At 38.4% G+C, this 20,390-nt stretch overlaps 1 protein-coding gene across 2 annotated transcripts in view; it reads left to right on the top strand.

The window, feature by feature from the left end:
* The window catches only part of LOC133613138 (alpha-tectorin-like), a 72,040-nt gene that overhangs the window by 33,545 nt on the left and 18,105 nt on the right, over positions 1-20,390 (top strand). The window contains exons 2-3 of one of the 2 annotated variants that reach the window (XM_061970524.2): positions 4,184-4,271; positions 18,126-18,201. In XM_061970524.2, the coding sequence (XP_061826508.2) occupies positions 18,156-18,201 (46 nt within the window). In that variant the 5' untranslated portion in view covers positions 4,184-4,271; positions 18,126-18,155. The remainder of the gene's footprint in view (positions 1-4,183; positions 4,272-18,125; positions 18,202-20,390) is intronic. The other variant, XM_072914583.1, reaches the window with a different exon arrangement.

The raw sequence follows: 20,390 nt of genomic DNA, 5'->3' as shown, positions 1-20,390 counted from the left end.
GAACTCATTAGAAAGGAGATTAAAGACAACGCATCCCAGCTACAACTGGGTTCTATGAACACAGATACAACTGTATCTACGACGGATACTGCAATACAAAATAGTCTCTCTCTTTTTGATGAAATAACATTAGAGGAACTATTACAGCGTATAAGTGGGATAAAACAAACAACATGTTTACTTGACCCACTTCCTGGGAAACTTATCAAGGAGCTTTTTGTATTATTAGGTCCATCAGTGCTAAATATTATAAACTTATCACTTTCCTCTGGCACTGTTCCCCTAGCATTCAAGAAAGCGGTTATTCATCCTCTGCTCAAAAGACCTAACCTTGATCTTGACCTCATGGTAAACTACCGACCGGTGTCCCACCTTCCCTTTATTTCGAAAATCCTCGAAAAAATTGTCGCACAGCAGCTAAATGAACACTTAGTGTCTAACAATCTCTGTGAACCTTTTCAATCCGGTTTCAGGGCAAATCACTCTACGGAGACAGCCCTCGCAAAAATGACTAATGATCTACTGCTAACGATGGATTCTGACGCGTCATCTATGTTGCTGCTTCTTGATCTTAGCGCTGCTTTCGATACCGTCGATCATAATATTTTATTAGAGCGTATCAATACATGTATTGGTATGTCAGACTTAGCTTTGTCGTGGTTTAACTCTTATCTTACTGACAGGATGCAATGCGTCTCCCATAATAATGTGACCTCGGACTATGTTAAGGTAACGTGCGGAGTTCCTCAGGGTTCGGTTCTTGGCCCTGCACTCTTTAGTATGTACATGCTGCCGCTAGGCGACATCATACGCAAATACGGTGTTAGCTTTCATTGTTATGCTGATGACACCCAACTCTACATGCCCCTAAAGCTGACCAACACGCCGGATTGTAGTCAGCTGGAGGCGTGTCTTAATGAAATTAAACAATGGATGTCCGCTAACTTCTTGCAACTCAACGCCAAGAAAACGGAAATGCTGATTATCGGTCCTGCTAAACACCGACATTTATTTAATAATACCACCTTAACATTTGACAACCAAACAATTACACAAGGCGAATCAGTAAAGAATCTGGGTATTATTTTCGACCCAACTCTCTCCTTTGAGTCACACATTAAGAGTGTTACTAAAACGGCCTTCTTTCATCTCCGCAATATCGCTAAAATTCGTTCTATTTTATCCACTAGCTGAGATCATTATTCATGCGTTCGTTACGTCTCGTCTCGACTACTGTAACGTATTATTTTCGGGTCTCCCTATGTCTAGCATTAAAAGATTACAATTGGTACAAAATGCGGCTGCTAGACTTTTGACAAGAACAAGAAAGTTTGATCATATTACGCCTATACTGGCTCACCTGCACTGGCTTCCTGTGCACGTAAGATGTGACTTTAAGGTTTTACTACTTACGTATAAAATACTACACGGTCTAACTCCGTCCTATCTTGTCGATTGCATTGTACCATATGTCCCGGCAAGAAATTTGCGTTCAAAGAACTCCGGCTTATTAGTGATTCCCAGAGCCCAAAAAAAGTCTGCGGGCTATAGAGCATTTTCTATTCGGGCTCCAGTACTATGGAATGCCCTCCCGGTAACAATTAGAGATGCTACCTCAGTAGAAGCATTTAAGTCCCATCTTAAAACTCATTTGTATACTCTAGCCTTTAAATAGCCCCCCTGTTAGACCAGTTGATCTGCCGTTTCTTTTCTTTTCTCCTCTGCTCCCCTTTTCCTTGAGGGGGGGGGGCACAGGTCCGGTGGCCATGGATGAAGTGCTGGCTGTCCAGAGTCGGGACCCGGGGTGGACCGCTCGCCTGTGCATCGGCTGGGAACATCTCTGCGCTGCTGACCCGTCTCCGCTCGGGATGGTGTCCTGCTGGCCCCACTATGGACTGGACTCTTACTATTATGTTGGATCCACTATGGACTGGATTCTTACTGTTATGCTGGATCCACTATGGACTGGACTCTCACAATAGTATGTCAGACCCACTCGACATCCATTGCTTTCGGTCTCCCCTAGAGGGGGGGGGTTACCCACATATGCGGTCCTCTCCAAGGTTTCTCATAGTCATTCACATTGACGTCCCACTGGGGTGAGTTTTTCCTTGCCCTTATGTGGGCTTTGTACCGAGGATGTCGTTGTGGCTTGTGCAGCCCTTTGAGACACTTGTGATTTAGGGCTATATAAATAAAGATTGATTGATTGATTGATTTTCAACACGTTTTGACAATTCTAATGATTGAATGGGGTTTCAAACGTTAGTGGGTACTCTATTTAGAACATTCGTGTTCACGTCACATCTGGTCACTGAAAGTGATGACTCATTTTGGTCACTAGCAGCGGTGCAAGTTGAACATCAGGCTAATGATCCCGAATGTTTGTTGTTACATTGTCTGGGTTTGCTCTGTTGTCTGTTAACATTGATGCTAACCTTGCAAGGAAACACAAATGCTGTTTTTTGGTTTTATCATTGTGCTACGCCAGGGGTCCCCAAACTATGGTCTGTATTTGATGTGGTTTAGCGTCTATTACGGTACATTAAACTCAATTGCTAGCACAAAACTGCATACAAGGTGAGTTTAGTGTGATGCTACTCAATGTTTCTTTGCAGCTAGCATTCAAGTATTTCAATGCTAAAGCTCCCTTTCGTTAATTAAAATATTTGAGATTAGTAACATATTTCACCTAATGCTAATTTGCATTAGTTTAGCTACTGTTTTATCTGTCATGTGACCTGTTGCTAAATAAGCTATATGCAAGCTCTATTTACTTTAATTTTCACTAGAGATGTCCAGTAATGGCTTTTTTACCGATATCCGATATTCCGATATTGTCCAACTCTTAATTACCGATACCGATATCAACCGATACCGATATATACAGTCGTGGAAATAACACATTTTATGCCTAATTTTGTTGTGATGCCCCGCTGGATGTATTAAACAATGTAACAAGGTTTTCCAAAATAAATCAACCCCAAGTTATGGAAAAAAATGCCAACATGGCACTGCCATATTTATTATTGAAGTCACAAAGTGCATTATTTTTTTTAACATGCCTCAAAACAATAACAGTGCAATACTTTTTCATAACATGGTCACTACTGCCTAGTTTCTCTTGTTATATTCTTATTTTACTGTTATATTTTTTATTCTCATTGTTGCTTTTTATTTTTATTCTTATTGTAATATGTTTCTATTCTGTTTCCATTTATACCCCCATTATTTACTTTTTACTTTTTAAATTCGATCTCAATTCTGTACACTGCTGCTGGAATTTAAATTTTCCTGGGGGAACTCTCCTGAAGGAATCAATAAAGTACTATATCTATCTATCCAAACAGCAGCTTGGAATTTTGGACATGCTCTTCCTGAGAGAGACTATGAGGAGGTTGAGGTGGGCGGGGTTGGGGTAGGAGGTAGCGGGGGGATTTGTATTGTAGCGTCCCGGAAGAGTTAGTACTGCAAGGGATTCTGGGTATTTGTTCTGTTGTGTTTATGTTGTGTTACTGTGCGGATGTTCTCCCAAAATATGTTTGTCATTCTTGTTTGGTGTGGGTTCACAGTGTGGCGCATATTTGTAACAGTGTTAAAGTTGTTTATACCACCCTCAGTGTGACCTGTATGACTGTTGATCAAGTATGCCTTGCATTAATTCGTGATGAGAACAGCCGGTAGATATTATGTGACTCGGACGGCACGCACGCAAAGGAAATGCCTTTAAGGTTTATTGGCACTCTGTACCTCTCCCTACGTCCGTGTACACAACGTCATACATTTTACTTTTAGAAACCGATACCGATAATTATGAAACCGATACCGATAATTTCCGATATAACATTTTAAAGCATTTATTGGCCGATAATATCGGCAGCCCGATATTATCGGACATCCCTAATTTTCACCATGCTGTAGTCATCTTTCACGCTACGCTTTCCAAGCTAAGATGTTGATCGAGGAAGAAAAAAGAAGCTCTGAGAACGACTCAAAAAAAGCACTTGGAAACTTTTCCACCTGACTTGTTTTTTCCATTTGTCCACCAGTTGAATTGGAGAGAAAACATCTGAATCTTTTAGCAGCCACCGAAATAAACACAAACATGACTTTTTCATGTGTTCAATGACGATGACAACAACAACGCTGCTTCACTTAATGCTTTTTTTTTTTTTTTTCCCAGTCCAACTGTAACACGGACACCGACTACTTCCCGGACAACAACCCGATGGGCAACATACAAAACAGCATGAAAGCTATAAAACAAAGCAGTGAGTAAAAATACAACATGCTGAAAACTATAAATACAATAATATTAAACAGGTAAAAAAATAAAAACACAATCTTAATAACATAGACTTTTAAAAACCCAACAAAATAAACGCAACACGAAAACATGCAAACATCACACCTTTAATTATAAAGATTACAACAGTGATTCTTTAACAGTGGTACGTGTACTGTACCACTAGTGGTACGCCAAAGAATCACTTGATTAAAGTACAGTGTTTTACTTTCCTACATTTAAACACAGTGTTACTATTCAAACTGTGTGTTGTGTTACAGTGGCAAAAAATATTGAATATACTTGTTAAATAAAACCTCTGCCTTGTTTTCAATGAATACTTAGGCATACTGCGCTACTGGGATTTAATGTTGGTTATTATGGTGGTACTTTTTTCTGAGGTGATACTTGGTGAAAAAAGTTTGCGAACCACTGGATTAGAACAATAATAAAAACAATAACCACAATAATACAAGTGAAACTAAAAATCTATTAAAACTTTTAACAACGTTAAATCATATTGACAAACCCCTAAACAAATAAGGGTGAAAAAATAGACATTAAAGTCACAAGAATGAAAACGCATTAAAAACTTAAAGTGCAAAATGAACAAGTTTTCAACATTAAAAAAACATCATTTAAAACACCGTTAAAATGTGTTTAAACTAAACAAAAATAAAAGTATAAAAGTACATTATACTATATAAAAACAATAAACAAGTACAATACAAAACACACGGAAAGCCAAAAAAAAAATTATCACAAAAAAAGTAACAATAAAATGCAAGAAAAAACAAGAATCATGTAACCATAACAAAAAAACATAACGGACAATAAACCATATACAAATATAAGAAAGACAGGCCACACAAAGACCAACAAAAAAGCATTTTAAAAATCAAAATGACAATTTAAACATTAAAAAAACATTCTAATGTAATATAAACACTAAAACCAACATTAAAACACAAGTAAAAACATTATATAAACAAAACAAAATATAAACATTGTTAAAATTTGTATAAACTAAAGAAAAACCTGAAACAATGGTAAACCATATAGAAACAACAAAAATAATATAAAAATGGCATCTACATGAAGACGTACAAAACAGAATTAAACACAAAATGACCCAAATTAAACATGAAAAAAAATATCCATCCATCCATCCATTCTCTACTGCTTGTCCCTTTTGGGGTCGCGGGGGGTGCTGGAGCCTATCTCAGCTACAATCGGACGGAAAGACATTCTAACCAAATAAAAACAGTACTAAATGCTACATTAAAACACAAACAAAAACATCATAAATGAAAAATAAAATAAAAACACATTTAAAATCTATACAAGCAAAACAATAACTCCAAGAAAAAATACATAAAATAAAAGCATGCAAGTACATTAAACCATATAAAAACAATGAAATTATATAAAAATGTTATGCACAACACACAAAAACCTACAAAAAAGCATTAAAAAACACAAATGACCAAATTTAAACATTGAAAAGAAAAACATTCTAACCAAATAAAAACAGTACTAAATGCTACATTAAAACACAAACAAAAACATCATAAATTAAAAATAAAATAAAAACACCTTTAAAATCTATACAGGCAAAACAATAACTTCAAGAAAAAATACATAAAATAAAAGCATGCAAGTACATTAAACCATATAAAAGCAATGAAATTATATAAAAATGTTATGCACAACACACAAAAACCTTTCAAAAAAAGCATTAAAAAACACAAATGACCAAATTTAAACATTGAAAAGAAAAACATTCTGACCAAATAAAAACAATACTAAAATCATCCATCCATCCAATTTCTACCACTTGTCCCTGTCGGGGTCGCGGTGGGTAAAACATTAAAACACTAACTCAAACATCATGGAATCAAAACAAAATAAAAACACAATTAAAGCTATACAAACAAATCAAAAACCACCAAAAAAGCATAGAAGCACATTAAAGTATATAAAAAACAATAACAAAACACACAATGATCAACAACAAAAAAACTGTAAAACAATCACAAAATGACCATAATTTAAACATAAATTAAGACATTCTAACCAAATAAAACTAAGTAAAGTAACTTTAAAATACAAGTAAAAACAAAAACCTTATACAATCAAAACAAAATAAAAATACACAATTCTATTGAAACAAAACAAACAGTAAAAGCACATTAAACCATATAAAATAAAATAAAAACAATACTGTATAAAATATATAAAAATGACAAACACATTAAGACCAACAAAAAAAGCATTAAAAAAAAACCCACAAAATGACCACAAAAAGCCCCAATACAAACAACTTTAAATCATGGCAGTGAAAATATTGAAACATAAGATAAAAGCATCAAAACAAACAAAATGTAAGAACATAAGATTACATTAAAGCACAAATCCTGAGTATGTTTGTGTTTAGAAAGAAAGTTGATGGTGGGTGTGTAACTTGGAGATTCTTTCATCTTTTATTGATGTTGGCACAGTGCAATCCAACTAAAAGCAAATAAAAGGAATTGAAACGTTTGGAAATGGAAAAAAGCATTAATAAAAGAAGATGCTAGAAATGGATGGACGGCTGAAACATTTAGAAGAAGAAATTTGGCCGATGTCATCAACGTTTCAATCCCTTTTTATATAACAATGGACACCTTGTGCTCAGGCTCAAAGCAGTCTATGAGTCTAGAGGACAATCCATTAAGCCAAAACCCGGGCTGACAACCCGCTATCCAAAGCCGCTTTTTAACGCTGCAGCGAGGGGGGTTTACCTAACGTACTAAGCTAGCTGGCATCCATGACACTTACACACAGTGGAACCTCCATTTATGAACGCCTCTATTTGCGACATTTTCGAGGCACAAACCTTTACATTGAGCAAAATTTGCCTCGGCGCACGACCACTTCATTCATTCATTTTGCCTGCCGCTTGAATCCATTTTGATGACATTACTTCATGTACTCGCGGGCACGGCCGTTTTGAAGAGACGGGCCCTCTACGTTACATCCTGTTTACATCCTGTACACATGGGTGCGGCTATTTCAAAGAGCTTTGACGGCGAGCAACACTTCTGACGAGTTTATTTCCACAATTGTCAAAGCTGTGTCAGCCTGTCTTAGAGATCAGAAACGCTTTAAATGTGTCCAAACTCTCGCAGTCTCGGTGTATAGCTTCAGGTTGTGTGGCAACTGCTTTGAACTAGCATTTTAGCTACTTAGCCTCCGGCTTGGAGCGCCTTCACTTCGAGGATTTTTTTAACGTAGCGATGAGACCGAAAAAGATGCCACAGTGGACCTCTATTGCAACGAAGGAGAAGGCACTCCCGGGACACAAGCCGATGAAGGATCGCCACTGCTCTTTTATAACTTCTAAACACCCAGAGTGTTCAACAGTGTAGTGACATGGTGGTTAAAGTTTTGGAGCGTGCCAACGTGTGTGTGTGTGTGCGTACGTGCGTCTGTCTGTGTGTGTTGACATTTAAGTTTGCTAAAGTTTCAATAAAAAAGCGATACTTGAGCCAATACCCTCTTGTTATATATATATATATATCAGTGACGTGCGGGCCTCACCTGCCATCATGGAAAGAAAAAAAATGTAAAAAGAAAAAAAAAAAATTAAATTGTTATAGGTATCCAGTGATTATACTATAAAGTTATTTTCCATTTAACTTCACCAGTTTTAGATTATTTTTATTCAAAATGGCTGAATTTTCACATTTGCCGTTCAAATACTGAGAAGAGACAGTGCGGTGGTCAGCAGCCATTTGAGGCACGTCACTCAATTGTGCCTCAACATGGATTGCGGACTCGGCTAACTGCTGGCCTGCTGTGCAGTGAGACCGTATTGCTATATGAACTATATTATACATTTCCATAGTTTAGTTAGCTGAGGTATATAATGTACAGTGTATTTTGTCAACAACTGTATGTGTGTAACGTATTTCTTGTGCTGAGCGATCATAAAACGGCTGCAAAAGACGCACTGGCTGAGGCTCGCCGTAATCCCGCCTCCTGCACCCCCGCCGTAGAATGCACCCCCTGACGGGAGTGTTGTATCAACTAAAGCCCACACTTAAACTTTCCACGTGCAAGATTGAATCTATTTAAAAAAGTTATTTCATAAGAAGCCAAAAAGTGCAAAAACAATAATGTTCGTGTTGGAGGAGTTGTGAATGACTGCAGGGCCACAACATTAGGTACACCTGCAGACTGCAGGTGTACCTAATTCACAACTCCTCCAACACGAACATTATTGTTTTTGCACTTTTTGGCTTCTTATTAAATACCTTTTGTAACCTATTGTTATGGGCTTTCCTCTTTGTGATGTTAAGTTCCTGTTATGCGCTGTTATACAGTATATGCCTTGAGCTCTTATTTTGAAGGCGCTAAGAGCAGAAGTGATGTCACGTTGCGGAGGTTTTTGAAAGAAGGTAAATAAAGTGGTCCTCGTGTAAACTGGAGCCTCCGTGTTTGTTATTTTGTAGTTTCATACAGTATAGGCGACATTTATAAACCCTCGGTTACACTTTTTTAAATAGATTCAATCTTGCACGTGGAAAGTTTAAGTGAGGGCTTTAGTTGCGGCGCATGGACTTCATTTATAAGTAAAGGTAATACCATAATAACGTTTTTTTTAATTAAATGTGCTTTTTTGTGTGCTGCAGTTTGTATGTGTAAAGTTAAAGTTAAGTTAAAGTACCAATGATTGTCACACACACACTAGGTGTAATGAAATTTGTCGTCTGCATTTGACCCATCCCCTTGTTCACCCCCTGGGAGGTGAGGGGAGCAGTGGGCAGCAGCGGCGCCGCGCCCGGGAATCATTTTTGGTGATTTAACCCCCAATTCCAACCCTTGATGCTGAGTGCCAAGCAGGGAAGAATGCTGGTATGAGCTTTTAAACATAACCCGTTAACTGCTGCCAATCAAATGGTGAATAAGATACTCTTTAGGGTTCATATGTTTGTAAATCTGACTGTGGTGAAGTCAGTGCCTCACCAGCCATCAACCTCACCGCACATCACTGATATATATATATATATACAGTATATTTACTCAGCACGGAGAGAGACGCTGTCCTGATAAGTCTGAGCGGTCCTTGCGGTGGGAAAAATCCTGTCTATTGCCTGTGTACATAATGTACAGGATTCGTGTGTAGCCACTACTCTCTCGAATGATGAACTGAATTGTGTGTTTACTCTGCTGTTGTTGTCTTGTGATGTAGCTGTCAATGTAACAATGTCATGATGCAGCAATCAATGTAAGCCCTGGACCCCCGTGTCCAAGGATCACCCAAAAAATATGTTTGTTTGGATGCAATTACAAACCCCGTTTCCATATGAGTTGGGAAATTGTGTTAGATGTAAATATAAACGGAATACAATGATTTGCAAATCCTTTTCAACCCATATTCAGTTGAATATGCTACAAAGACAACATATTTGATGTTCACACTCATAAACTTTATTTTTTTTTTGCAAATAATAATTAACTTAGAATTTCATGGCTGCAACACGTGCTAAAGTAGTTGGGAAAGGGCATGTTCACCACTGTGTTACGTGGCCTTTCCTTTTAACAACACTCAGTAAATGTTTGGGAACTGAGGAGACACATTTTTGAAGCTTCTCAGGTGGAATTCTTTCCCATTCTTGCTTGATGTACAGCTTAAGTTGTTCAACAGTCCGGGGGTCTCCGTTGTGGTATTTTAGGCTTCATAATGCGCCACACATTTTCAATGGGAGACAGGTCTGGACTACAGGCAGGCCAGTCTAGTACCCGCACTCTTTTACTATGAAGCCACGTTGATGTAACACGTGGCTTGGCATTGTCTTTCTGAAATAAGCAGGGGCGTCCATGGTAACGTTGCTTGGATGGCAACATATGTTGCTCCAAAACCTGTATGTACCTTTCAGCATTAATGGCGCCTTCACAGATGTGTAAGTTACCCATGTCTTGGGCACTAATACACCCCCATACCATCACAGATGCTGGCTTTTCAACCTTGCGCCTATAAAAATCTGGATGGTTCTTTTCCTCTTTGGTCCGGAAGACACGACGTTCACAGTTTCCAAAAACAATTTGAAATGTGGACTCGTCAGACCACAGAACACTTTTCCACTTTTTATCAGTCCATCTTAGATGAGCTCAGGCCAAGCGAAGCCGACGGCGTTTCTGGGTGTTGTTGATAAATGGTTTTCGCCTTGCATAGGAGAGTTTTAACTTGCACTTACAGATGTAGCGACCAACTGCAGTTACTGACAGTGGGTTTCTGAAGTGTTCCTGAGCCCATGTGGTGATATCCTTTACACACTGTTGTCGCTTGTTGATGCAGTACAGCCTGAGGGATCGAAGGTCACGGGCTTAGCTGCTTACGTGCAGTGATTTCTCCAGATTCTCTGAACCCTTTGATGATATTACGAACCGTAGATGGTGAAATCCCTAAATTCCTTGCAATAGCTGGTTGAGAAAGGTTTTTCTTTCACTGTTCAACAATTTGCTCACGCATTTGTTGACAAAGTGGTGACCCTCGCCCCATCCTTGTTTGTGAATGACTAAGCATTTCATGGAATCTACTTTTATACCCAATCATGGCACCCACCTGTTCCCAATTTGCCTGTTCACCTGTGGGATGTTCCAAATAAGTGTTTGATGAGCATTCCTCAACTTTATCAGTATTTATTGCCACCTTTGCCAACTTTTTTGTCACGTGTTGCTGGCATCAAATTCTAAAATTAATGATTATTTGAAAAAAAAAAATGTTTTATCAGTTTGAACATCAAATATGTTGTCTTTGTAGCATATTCAACTGAATATGGGTTGAAAATGATTTGCAAACCATTGTATTCCGTTTATATTTACATCTAACACAATTTCCCAACTCATTTGGAAACAGGGTTTGTAATTCATTAGAGTGATTGAATAAGCATTCCTCTGAAAAAACTGATCTGTTTTCCCTCATTTAAAGGGCCAGGCTGGCACCATATAGGATTACCGCTAGTCTGTTTTTGCATTGGGAAAAAAAAAAACATTGTTTGGAAATATCTGTTTTTGCTGAAAAATGTAAACAAAATTGTAAAACAAATACATTTTTGTAATAGATGTGTATTTTTCAAATTGGGACTTTCACTTTGGTTGTTCGTAACGATCCAATTGCAACAGCAGGATGTCATTGAAAGCGCCACAAAAAACCTTGATTTACTCAAAACAAGAAAAATGGAGATATCTGTTTTTGCATCTGAACCCTTCAATTGTTGTTTGTTTTTCCTTTTGAGTCAACATTTTCAGAAGTTTTTTTGCAATTCCTAGAAAACAATGACAGTACATTGTAAGGAATGTAGTAAGGGTGTTTGGTCTCTGTCGTTCATGTTGAGCAACACCTCCAGGCGCTGTGGGGAAAGCTAGCCGTCACCCAGGTGTTTACCATCCTTGAAAGTTGGTATTGTCTGCATGTCAGAGAAAAAAATGCTGTCTGTCCCTAGTTCATCAATAACTGCAATACGAACAATTCAGTTGCACACCGTTGAAGGCTTGATTCTAAATACCTGCATTGTAATGTAAATGACATCCGCTTTGCCAAGGTGAATTCACCAACAGGTCAAAGTACCTCATGATATATTGGCAGAACGCAGGGACTGTCCTAAAATGAGTCATGATTTTATTGTCCTACATTCTAAAAACACATTATGAGCAAAAGACAATATGTTTTATCACCAGTGTTGGGACTAATGCGTTACAAAGTAACGCGTTACTGTAACGCCGTTAGTTTTGGCGGTAACTAGTAATCTAACGCGTTATTTTTTATATTCAGTAACTCAGTTACCGTTACTACATGATGCGTTACTGCATTATTTTACGTTACTTTTTATGTAGTATAAAGTGTGTTTTATCGGAGCGCTGCTGTGTCATCGTTCTGATTCTTCTTGTGTCACAAGCCGGAGAAGAGAGAGAGACATGCGCTCTGGGTGTGGGTGTGTGTGAGTGTGGGGAGGGGGGGAGGGAGGAGAGGGGGGCGTGTCTGATCATGGCGGAGCCAGAAGACGAGTTTACTAACATGGAGATATTTTCACTACTTTTCTTTTGTCGAGCACAAAGAAAAGAACATTTTAGTTAAATGTAAATTGTGCTTTGGATCAAAGATCCCATCTACTGCCCAAAACAGCAATTCAAATCTGCTGAAACAAGCTACATAAGCAACATGCTTTGACGAAGCTAGTAAAGAGAGATAGAGACTCTGATGCCACTTCATCTCCACCACTTAAGGATTAAGTCTGCCTCCGCGCATCATTCACCGCTGAAGGTACACACACTGTCAATCAATGTTCCCTCTAATTGTTCATGTGTGTGAGCAAACGCAAAAACGCCCTGAGCATTGAGTGGAGCCCATGTGAGCAACTTTAGACGTGCACACTGTGGCTACACCAGCAGCACACCTGTCCCAAAACTGACTAAATAACAAGTTCAATCTCCATCCATCCATCCATTTTCTACCGCTTGTCCCTTTCGGGGTCGCTGGAGCCTATCTCAGCTGCATTCGGGCGGAAGGCAGTGTACACCCTGGACAAGTCCCCACCTCATCACAGGGCCAACACAGATAGACAGACAACATTCTCTTATTATTATAATCAAATGACAGCAGTCATTTCCATTTCTATAATATAAGTGTTTAGGCCCACTTACAATGACAATAACAACAAATATTGTTTTTCATGAACTGTGTACTTGTATTGTTTGTCTGGGTGGAGGTCCTGCTTTGGAAATAATTTGTACCCCTTTCAGACATTGCATTTAGTTCCCATTAAAACATTCACATGTTGCACAATGAGATGTAAGCAGGGGATCATGTGTACATTCCTGCAACTTCCTGTTTGTAAAAAATATATTTTTATTAGTATTTATTTAATATACTAACAGCATTTAATGATTAATATTTATAAATTAAGATTCCTAATAAATGACACTAGAATAAGCACACATTTGATTGGTAAATCATAGTGTAACGACCTGGAATTACACTTTATGTGTGGTGTTGGAGTTGTCCGACTTTTTGTGTGGCTGTAAACGCATCACTGGCTCAGTGCCATATGTGCAAGTGTTGGGGCACGTGAGAAAGAGCAAGCGGCTGCTGTTGATAAAACAAAGTTACTTTTGGTCTGGTTTGTCCTGCAGAAAATGACCACTTTTGCTAGATATCATTTTTTTTACTAATGTTTTGGTGATGTGTTTATGGCCGACAATAAAGAGTTTTGCTCAGTAAAGTGATGCATGGAATTCATGTCCTCAAAGCGTCTCGACAGACGTTACAATATTTGAACAATGATGACGAAAACGGTTTTCTCTGTCATGTCCGTGTCGTGTCGAAAATTGTTATGCGCTTATTTTTTTATTTGATTTTGTGCGTGGCATAGATTTGCCGTGCGCAGAGGACGCTTGAGCAGTGCACAATTGCACAGGCGCGCTCCTGAGAGGGAACGTTGCTGTCAATTCTCTTATATACTCTTTCATTCTAGACTTCTAGAGTGTTTGATTATCACATCACTCTAAATGTATAGACTATAAAGTTCACAAACATAAAGAGGGATCCTAGTGGGCCAGGCCGATTTTTCCTTATCTCTAATCTAAAACTGGGGAAATGTGGAGAGTGTTCTGGGCTTCAGACATGATTTTGTATCAGAATTACTTGAGGAAGAAAATGCCTGGTTAGGCTTTGTGTATGTAGTGTGTGCCTTTCTTGGTTTACATCTATGCTGTTATTATGCTGTTTGTTACTTATGTACGTTATGTTGCAGCTATTTAAAATAGTTTTGTCAATTTGTTCTGGCCAGAAACAAATTGGTCTTTGTAACATATCTTTGTCTTTGTGTGTTGTATGTAGACCACATTGCTTAGCAGAGTTCAGTGATGCAAATGCATGTCAAGTTGATCAACAGATTGTATTATTCTCCAGTGCAATAACAGTACTGAAATGAAGGCTAAAAGGGCATTAATGGGAGCTTTAAAAAAAAGAAAAAAGAAAAAAAGAAGTAACTAAATAGTTACTTTTCACAGTAACGCATTACTTTTTGGTGTAAGTAACTGAGTTAGTAACTGAGTTACTTTTGAAATGAAGTAACTAGTAACTGTAACTAGTTACTGCTTTTCAGTAACCAACCCAACTCTGTTTATCACATCATATAATGTTTACACATTTTATGATTCTTCTTCTTATTCTATGCTTGAATGTTGATCAGTACAATGTGTCTTCTCTCTGTCGACACTGCAACACTGCCATCTGTTGGTCAAGCTTCTAAAAGGTCACAGAAAAATCTCTAGATAAGTTCGTCCTCATCACTTTAGGCCTTTGAACACGATTAGATCATACTTGCCAACTTTGAGACCTCCGATTTCGGGAGGTGGGGCGTGGGGCGTGGGGCGTGGGGGGCGTGGTCGGGGTGGGGCGTGGTTGGGGGCGGGGCTAAGAGGGGAGGAGTATATTTACAGCTAGAATTCACCAAGTCAAGTATTTCATATATATATATATATATATATATATATATATATATATATATATATATATATATATATATATATATATATATAAGAAATACTTGACTTTCAGTGAATTCTAGCTATATATATATATATATGTATATATATATAAATAAAATAAATACTTGAATTTCAGTGTTCATTTATTTACACATATACACACACATAACACTCATCTACTCATTGTTAAGTTAAGGGTTGAATTGTCCATCCTTGTTCTATTCTCTGTCACTATTTTTCCAACCATGCTGAACACCCTTTCGCAGGTACCCAGAAAGGTTTCGAGTACCACCAAAAAAACTGAATCTCTGAAGACAGTATAAAAATCTGTGTTAAAGGTGTACAAATGCTGTTTGTATAATAAGCATGTTATTTTTTACAAATGAGGGTTAAGAGTTCAGTTCTAAAAAAAAAAAAGAAAAGAATGTGGCTTAAGTACAGTTTTTTAATTGAGCTGCTGCATTTTTTGGTTGGGTTGTTTATTTATTTTGAGTAACTTCTATACATTTCTAAAAGGGGAGGAATGTAATAGGCTCCAGCGCCCCCCGCGACCCCAAAAGGGAATAAGCGGTAGAAAATGGATGGATGTAATAGTGATCTATGTTTGTCTGTTGCCATCTCCTGGTGAATGTTTGCTATAGCGTACTGGGGTTACTTTTTGGTTGGCCAACGATTTACGCGGTGTTGTGCACCTGACGTCACTCAGGTCCGCATGGAGCTGGAGGGGGCGTGGCTTCCAGCTCCGCCTGAATTTCGGGAGAAAATTTGTCCGGGAGGTTTTCGGGAGAGGCGCTGAGTTTCGGGAGTCTCCCGGAAAATCCGGGAGGGTTGGCAAGTATGGATTAGATACAACATAGTGTTCAGGGAAGTGCATTGCAGAATAGGTTCTTTAGACAGTATAATCATCTGGTAGCACTTTTCCACTGGCACACTTATAGAAAGCAAAGTGCAGACAAACTGTCAAGGATTGTTTGAAGGGTGGACCCAGGATGCAGAGAGAAGGGAATGGTGGCGTTACGGTAGGAAAAAGATCAGAAGAAAGCTAAAAGTTGCAGGATTGATGAAAGCCACAAGGCCAGATAGGTACACAAAAAGGTGATTTAAACAAAATCCTAGCGAAACACCAATCTTACAAGTCACCAGATAATAAGAAGGCAAAAGATAATATTAGGCTGTTTTTCAGCGCAGGAACTTGGACAAAAGCCTGACTTATTGTGTAAAATTCGGTACACTTAGTTTTTTAATCATATAGTTTTCTATCTTATTGCTTTGTATTTGTATTTACTTACACTTTAATAAAATAAGTATGACTTAATATGTTATATTTATTTACATGTTATCATATAGAAATGTACTATAAAGTTAAAGTACCAATGATTGTCACACACACACTAGGTGTGGTGAAATTATTCCCTGCGCCACGTTTTCTTACATTATCAGATTTGTATAAACTACCCTGAACCCTTAAATGCAGTAAAAATAAAAAACTACACAGGTCTACAGGAACCTATAGTTTTAGGAACTAAAAAGTCCAGAATTTTTTGTGGAAAAGGGCCTTTAGACAGGAAGGCCATGGTGAGACTTTGTGCTGAAGAACAAAATGGCAACTGCCGGTAAACAGTTGCTAAGTGCTATGTATTGGGGCAGTCGATCGAGGGGCCGTGCCAGCAATTTAAGTGTTCCAGGTTCGATCCTAGTCACTTCTGTTGTGTCCTTGGGCAAGACACTTTACCCATCTGCTCCCAGTGCCACCAACACTGGTTTAAATGTAGCTTAAAGATGTGGACAATGGGTTTCACTATGAAAAGCGCTTTCCTGTTCATCGAGCTTTTAAACTTCTAGAAGGATCTGCTAAGTTCAACTGACGTCTACTGGCTGTGAAGATTTAGCTTGTGTCTATACATGAGGGACATCCCAATGGTCAAACTGTCACCTTATCAGCTCTCTCATCACAGTTGTGGTACACAATGGTTTTGCTTTGCTAGCGGTGGACGAGCCTTGAATGAAAGAACTAGACTTCATTAGTTATTCCATTGATCCTTAAAGAATCCAGGGTTGAGAAGCCATAAGTAGCGTACTGTAGCTAACTTGAGGTACCACCACAATGTTTGGTGGTGAGAAGCATATGTTTGGCTCTGTGACATCCAGCACATGATGTTAAAGGACATTTAGCCTCCAATGTAAGGTCCAAGTTATGGGAAAGTATCTCACATGAAGAATGACAAGGTACCTTCATCTATCTTTCTCACACTACAAAAGCAAAAGATACAGACTTTTTTTGCTCTTCAAGATGTGTTTGGAATGCACCAGCCTCACGTTGTGTCTTCACCCTCTATGATTATCTCTGGCATGAAACACTGCTGACGTCTATTCATTTTTTCCCTGCACATCACAAACTGTGACGTTACCAAATTGCTCAAATGTCACAAATCGCTGGAATGTTCTGAGGATAAACCAGTTTGAGAAGATGAGAGCTGGCGGCCTTAAAAAGGCAGCATTGCAAAGGTCTAGCTTGTTTCTGGGGCAGCCAAAGACTGAAGAAGGAGCATCTCCATCCAGAACTTCAAGGACGTCTGCCTCATGTAAGCACCACTTCCCTCTTTTAATACCTAAACACTTAAAACCTTAACAACACCTAATAGGTCTTGTGTTTGAAATCAAAGACTTTGTTCAGATTTCTAAAATTGCTTTTACTTTGTTTGATTGATTGGATCCAGAAGGTTTTATTAGCTCGGGCAGGATTTGGCTAATATTTGGCATGTTGTTTGGACCACATCCTGGTCTTCAAAACTGAATATAAATGCTTAAATCATCGTAAAAGGTCTGAAAAGTGTTTTTGGTAAAACTGTTGAGCAGGTCCTTTGAACTTTGTCACCTCTGTGTGGTTCTCACTTGGCTTTATGGAAGACCCTAAAGTCCTGCAAGGGTGAATGTTTCGACTGCTATTATGAAATGTATAATGCACACAATGTGTAGGGGATGCAAGTACATATCCACCAGGCTGGAATTCCTCAGTCTGGTTTAGCTCGTTTGTCACGACTAGCTCCTGGCAGGTTTTGTCTTCTCATCACTCAAAGCTGTAATAAATACCATACTTTATACCACAATCCTCTCAGCCACATCGAAGAAGACAAGTGATTATCCAGTATGTCCTGTTTGACTTGAATATGTCATCTTTGCTAACTTCTAGCACCTGCGAGTTAAATATCAACATGCATCTTAACTGCCTTGACTGACATTTATGATGAATGCATGATGCTGGTGGGCTGAACTTCCCTTCATGAATGTCTGATGTGTTTTCTAGATCTCTGTCAGCTGACCGCTCATCACGAGCATGCTCCTCCTCCTGGTCGTAACGACTGCCGTCAGCCTGTTGCCAGGTAACCTGACTTTATCCTCACCTTCTGGACATCTGACAGTCAATGTGGAGGACAAAGTCCAGTCAGATAATGACTTAGTGTCAAAGTAAAGAACAAAATCTAGTCGGATAATGACTTAGTGTCAAGGTAGAGGACAAAGGTAAGTCAGATAAGGTCTTAATGTCAATATGGAGGACAAAGTCCAGCCAGATAAGGTCTTAGTTTCAATGTAGAGGACATAGTCCAGTCAGATAAGGTCTTAATTAATGTCAATATGGAGGACAAAGTCCAGTCAGATAAGGTCTTAGTGTCAATGTAGAGGACAACATCCGGTCAGATAAGGTCTTAGTGTCATTGTGAACGACAAAGGTCAGTCAGAAAAGGACTGAGTATCAATGTGTAGGACATAATCTAGTTGGATTATGATTTAGTGTCAAGGTAGAGGACAAAGGTCAGTCAGATAAGGTCTTAATGGCAATATGGAGGACAAAGGCCAGTCAGATAAGGTCTGAGTGTCATTGTGTAGGACAAAATTGTGTTAGAAAACGTTTTAGTGTCATCATGAAGAACAAAAACCAGTCAGATAATGTCCTTGTGTCATTGTGGAGGACAAAGGCCAGTCAGATGTATTTGTGACAACGTGAAGGACAAAGGCCAAACATATGTCTTAAAGGCAACGTGGAGGACCAAGGCCATTGAGGTTATGTCCCAGTGTCAACATGGATGACAATGGTTAGTTAGATAATGTCTTACTATCAAAGTGGAAGACAAAGGCCAGTCCTATAACACCTTTGTCAATGTCATGGTCAAAGGTTGGATGTCTTAGTGTCAATGTGGAGGACAAAGGCCATTCAGGTTAAGTCCTAGTCTCAACACGAAGGACAAATAATGTCTTACTATCAAAGTGAAGGACAAAGGCTAGTCAGATAACGTCCTTGTTTAAACATGGAGGACAAAGGCCAGTCCTATAACAACCGTGTCAATACTATGGTCAAAAGTTGGATGTCTTAGTGCCAATGTGGAGGACAAAGCCCAGTCAGATAAAGTTTGTGTCAATGGTAACAGTAGAAGAGAAAGTCAAACACAAATACAAATAGACGGAGTAGACATTGAAAGAGTAAAAGAAACCATAATAGAAATAGTAATGATAGATGAGAAATAGAACTGGAAATCTCATATAAAACATATACATATACATAAGGCAGCAAGAAATATTTCAATAATAAATATAGCAAAATACGTTCTGGACAAAAATCACTCCATATTCTCTATTGCTCGCCAGTGTTACCATATCTGAAGTTTTGTGTAGAAATATGGGGAATTAACTACAAAATGACGCTTCAGTTACTAACCGGTGGCGTGGCTCGGGTGGTAGAGCGGCTGTGCTAGTAACTTGAGGGGTACAGGTTCGATCCTAGCTTCCGCCATCCTCGTCACATCCATTGTGTCCTTGGGCAAGACACTTCACCCTTGCTCCTGATGGGTCGTGGTTAGGGCCTTGCATGGCAGCTTTCCGCCATCAGTGTGGGAATGGGTGAATGTGGAAATAATGTCAAAGCACTTTGAGTACCTTGAAAGTAGAAAAGCTCTATACAAATATAATCCTTTTACCATTTAACCTTTTTACAAAAAAGATAATGTTGGATATAGACAACATTCAAACCCTTCATTTATTAAATCAAAAATATTACATTTCAATTTGGTGCATTTACAAACAGCTAAAATTATGTACAAAGCAAACTATAATCTGCTACCCAAGAATGTACAACAATTCTTCTCAACAAAAGAGGACAAACCAACTTAAAACATTTGTATGCACGTACAACACATAAAACCTTTAGTATATCAGTATGTGGAATGGATTGAGCAAAGAAGTTAAACAATGTACTAATATGATCCAGATTAAGAGGCTGTTCAAATTAAAAGTGCTTACAAAGTACAAAGAAGAAGAATTTTAAGCAATACCTTGTACCTTATTGAAAACGAGATATTCTTCATCTCAGTATGTTAATCATACTGAAATTAATTATCTATTACAAGAACTGTTGTACTAATATTTCACTGTGTTCCAAAAAGAAGGAGTGAACCTATGTATTAATAAGTGCTCTGAAGTGGGAAAGGGGTAGGATTAAATTACCTTTTCTTCTTTTTTATTCTTTTCGGACAGGTTGTAAAGAGAAATTATATGAAATTATGTGATGTATCATATT

This window comes from Nerophis lumbriciformis, linkage group LG13 (assembly GCF_033978685.3).
Source record: "Nerophis lumbriciformis linkage group LG13, RoL_Nlum_v2.1, whole genome shotgun sequence".
NCBI lineage: Eukaryota > Metazoa > Chordata > Actinopteri > Syngnathiformes > Syngnathidae > Nerophis > Nerophis lumbriciformis.
This window is presented reverse-complemented; position numbering and strand designations above follow the sequence as displayed.